General features: G+C 40.9%; 1 protein-coding gene across 1 annotated transcript; it reads left to right on the forward strand.

Annotated features, from left to right (window-relative positions):
* Positions 1 to 1,127: 1,127 nt before the first annotated feature.
* Positions 1,128 to 2,548, forward strand: LOC126620816 (probable aspartyl protease At4g16563). Its single transcript, XM_050289127.1, has one exon. It carries the CDS (start codon positions 1,206 to 1,208, stop codon positions 2,496 to 2,498), a length of 1,293 nt encoding a protein of 430 aa, XP_050145084.1. The 5' UTR covers positions 1,128 to 1,205; the 3' UTR covers positions 2,499 to 2,548.

Raw genomic sequence — 2,548 nt, forward strand, 5'->3', positions numbered from 1 at the left:
TTATAATTAATTCACCAAAAGTTAAATGGAACCATATATCATGCAATTAAACAATTAAAAAGTGCAAGTATTAAGAGTCAATCGACCAGCAGCCATCAGCACTAAATTGCAGAAAAATGGTGTCATTTTCCCATATCGTATTTTATTAACATTTGAAAGTACATACTTAATCTGTTAAATTATGCAGTAAAGTACAGTTACAGCTAGGGTTTAAGGTTTAGTGGCAGGTCATTATGTCCTAAGCGAGTACAGATACAATTGTATTAGTACACTTATACAAGTGATCTTCCTCAAATAGTAGTCAAACCATGTGAGATTACGGAAATGGCAAGCAAGAGTTGATCGGTCCTCGTCAGTATTATCCTGTGATTTGAGGATGTTGCGTCATCTCCAGCTGAGAAGGTTCCATGTCTGGCGTGCTACAAATTCTATATTCCTTGTTTTCAATAATGTTAATATACCCATAAAATCCGCAGTTTTTGAAGCTTACCCTATTTGCAGGACATGATCGTGAGTGCCACTATCTAGCGGAGTTTATGATGCACGAGCAAAGAACTGTGACTACTCTGATGGGTGATTTATGAACTTGTTACTAATTATTTTTAATAAAAGTTCACATTTTGGCAACAGCAAAGAAATTACAACCCATGAAATATTAATTATCATCGTCTCATCGGGTGTTCGAATTTACTTACTCAACCAAAAATTGTATAATATATAAAGCATGCGCAGTATTTTAATGATTTCTGGTGTGTGTGTGTGTGTGTGGGTGTGTATGTGTGTACGTTTGTGTGCGGGTGTGAATTATCAGAGCATGCATGCATGCTATACATCCCTTCATGTGCCTGCGTAGGTGTAGCACACACTCGCAATATTAATTCAGAACCTCTTGATCATAAACATCTGTTACCCCATATGAGAAACCCTAATGCATCAGATGGTTAATCTACGTTTTAACTCATTGAATGGCCTCTATAAATAGGTATTATGCATGCTAAGGAGTTCACTTGTCTCTATACCTATTGATCCCAATGGAAACACCCTTCACCAATACCACCCTCCTTTTCCTTTTAGCCATAGCAACATTCTTGAATTTCACCGAAACCCTAGCCAGCCATCGCTCCAGTTCTACTTCCCTGGTGCTTGGACTAACACATTCTCGAGTTTCCCTCCCAAGTCCGAAAGCATCTTCTTACTCGAAAAAGATGCCATCACAAGTGTCAGACATGATCGAGCCACTGAGGGAAGTGAGAGATGGGTATCTGATACCTCTTAGTTTAGGGACTCCCCCACAAGTCATCGAAGTATATATGGATACTGGGAGTGACCTAACTTGGGTTCCTTGTGGCAATCTTTCTTTTGTTTGCATGGATTGTGATGACTATAGGAACAACAAACTAATGCCCATTTTCTCTCCTTCAGCTTCTTCTTCATCTCTTAGAGACCTTTGTGGTAGCTCATTTTGCATTGACATCCATAGCTCAGATAACTCCATCGATCCGTGCACCATAGTCGGATGTTCACTTGCTAACCTTCTTAAAGGCACATGTCCTAGACCATGCCCTTCATTTGCTTACACTTATGGCGCAGGGGGGGTTGTCCAAGGGGCACTTAGTAGAGACACATTAAGGGTTCATGGAATTAGTAGCACCCCTAATAATGTCGTCACTAGGGAAATTCCAAAGTTTTGTTTTGGGTGCATTTGGGCTAGTTATAGAGAGCCTATTGGGATTGCAGGGTTTGGTAGGGGAGCACTTTCCCTCCCATTCCAATTAGGGTTTCTACAAAAGGGCTTCTCTCATTGCTTCTTGGCTTTCAAGTATGCAAACAACCCTAATATTTCAAGTCCTCTAGTCATAGGAGATGTTGCTATTTCTTCAAAAGAAAACTTGCAATTCACTCCAATGTTGAAGAGTCCCATGTACCCTAGCAACTACTACATTGGTCTAGAGGCCATCACAATAGGTAATACTAGTACAGTTACACAAGTGCCCTCAAGCTTGAGAGAGTTTGATTCGCAAGGCAATGGGGGCATGCTTATTGACTCAGGAACCACTTACACTCATTTGCCTGAGCCATTTTACTCCAGCCTTCTCTCCGTTATCGAGTCGATTATTTGGTATCCTAGAGCCAAGGAAATGGAGACAAGGACCTCTTTTGATCTTTGTTATTTAGTCCCACACACAATGAATAATACTCTCATAGATCAGGATGACCTACTCCTTCCTCCAATCACTTTCCATTTCTTGAATAATGTGAGTCTTGCTTTGCCCCAAGGAAATCACTTCTATGCCATGGGAGCTCCAGTAAACTCCAGTGTGGTGAAATGCTTGTTGTTCCAAGTAATGGATGATGGAGATTATGGGCCAGCTGGGGTGTTTGGGAGCTTCCAACAACAAAATGTGGAGGTTGTGTATGACTTGGAGAAAGAGAGAATTGGGTTTCAGCCAATGGATTGTGCTTCTGCTGCAGCCTCTCAAGGACTTCACAAAAAATAAACAACCCTATGCTGTGTGTGGAGTTGATGGTATGGTGCTTCTTGCTGTTA

This window comes from Malus sylvestris, chromosome 5, assembly GCF_916048215.2.
Source record: "Malus sylvestris chromosome 5, drMalSylv7.2, whole genome shotgun sequence".
NCBI classification, from domain to species: domain Eukaryota; kingdom Viridiplantae; phylum Streptophyta; class Magnoliopsida; order Rosales; family Rosaceae; genus Malus; species Malus sylvestris.

What these genes read in the sequence shown, in the direction of transcription:
- LOC126620816 (XM_050289127.1), top strand. Translation starts at nt 1,206, where the DNA reads ATGCCATCACAAGTGTCAGACATGATCGAGCCACTGAGGGAAGTGAGA.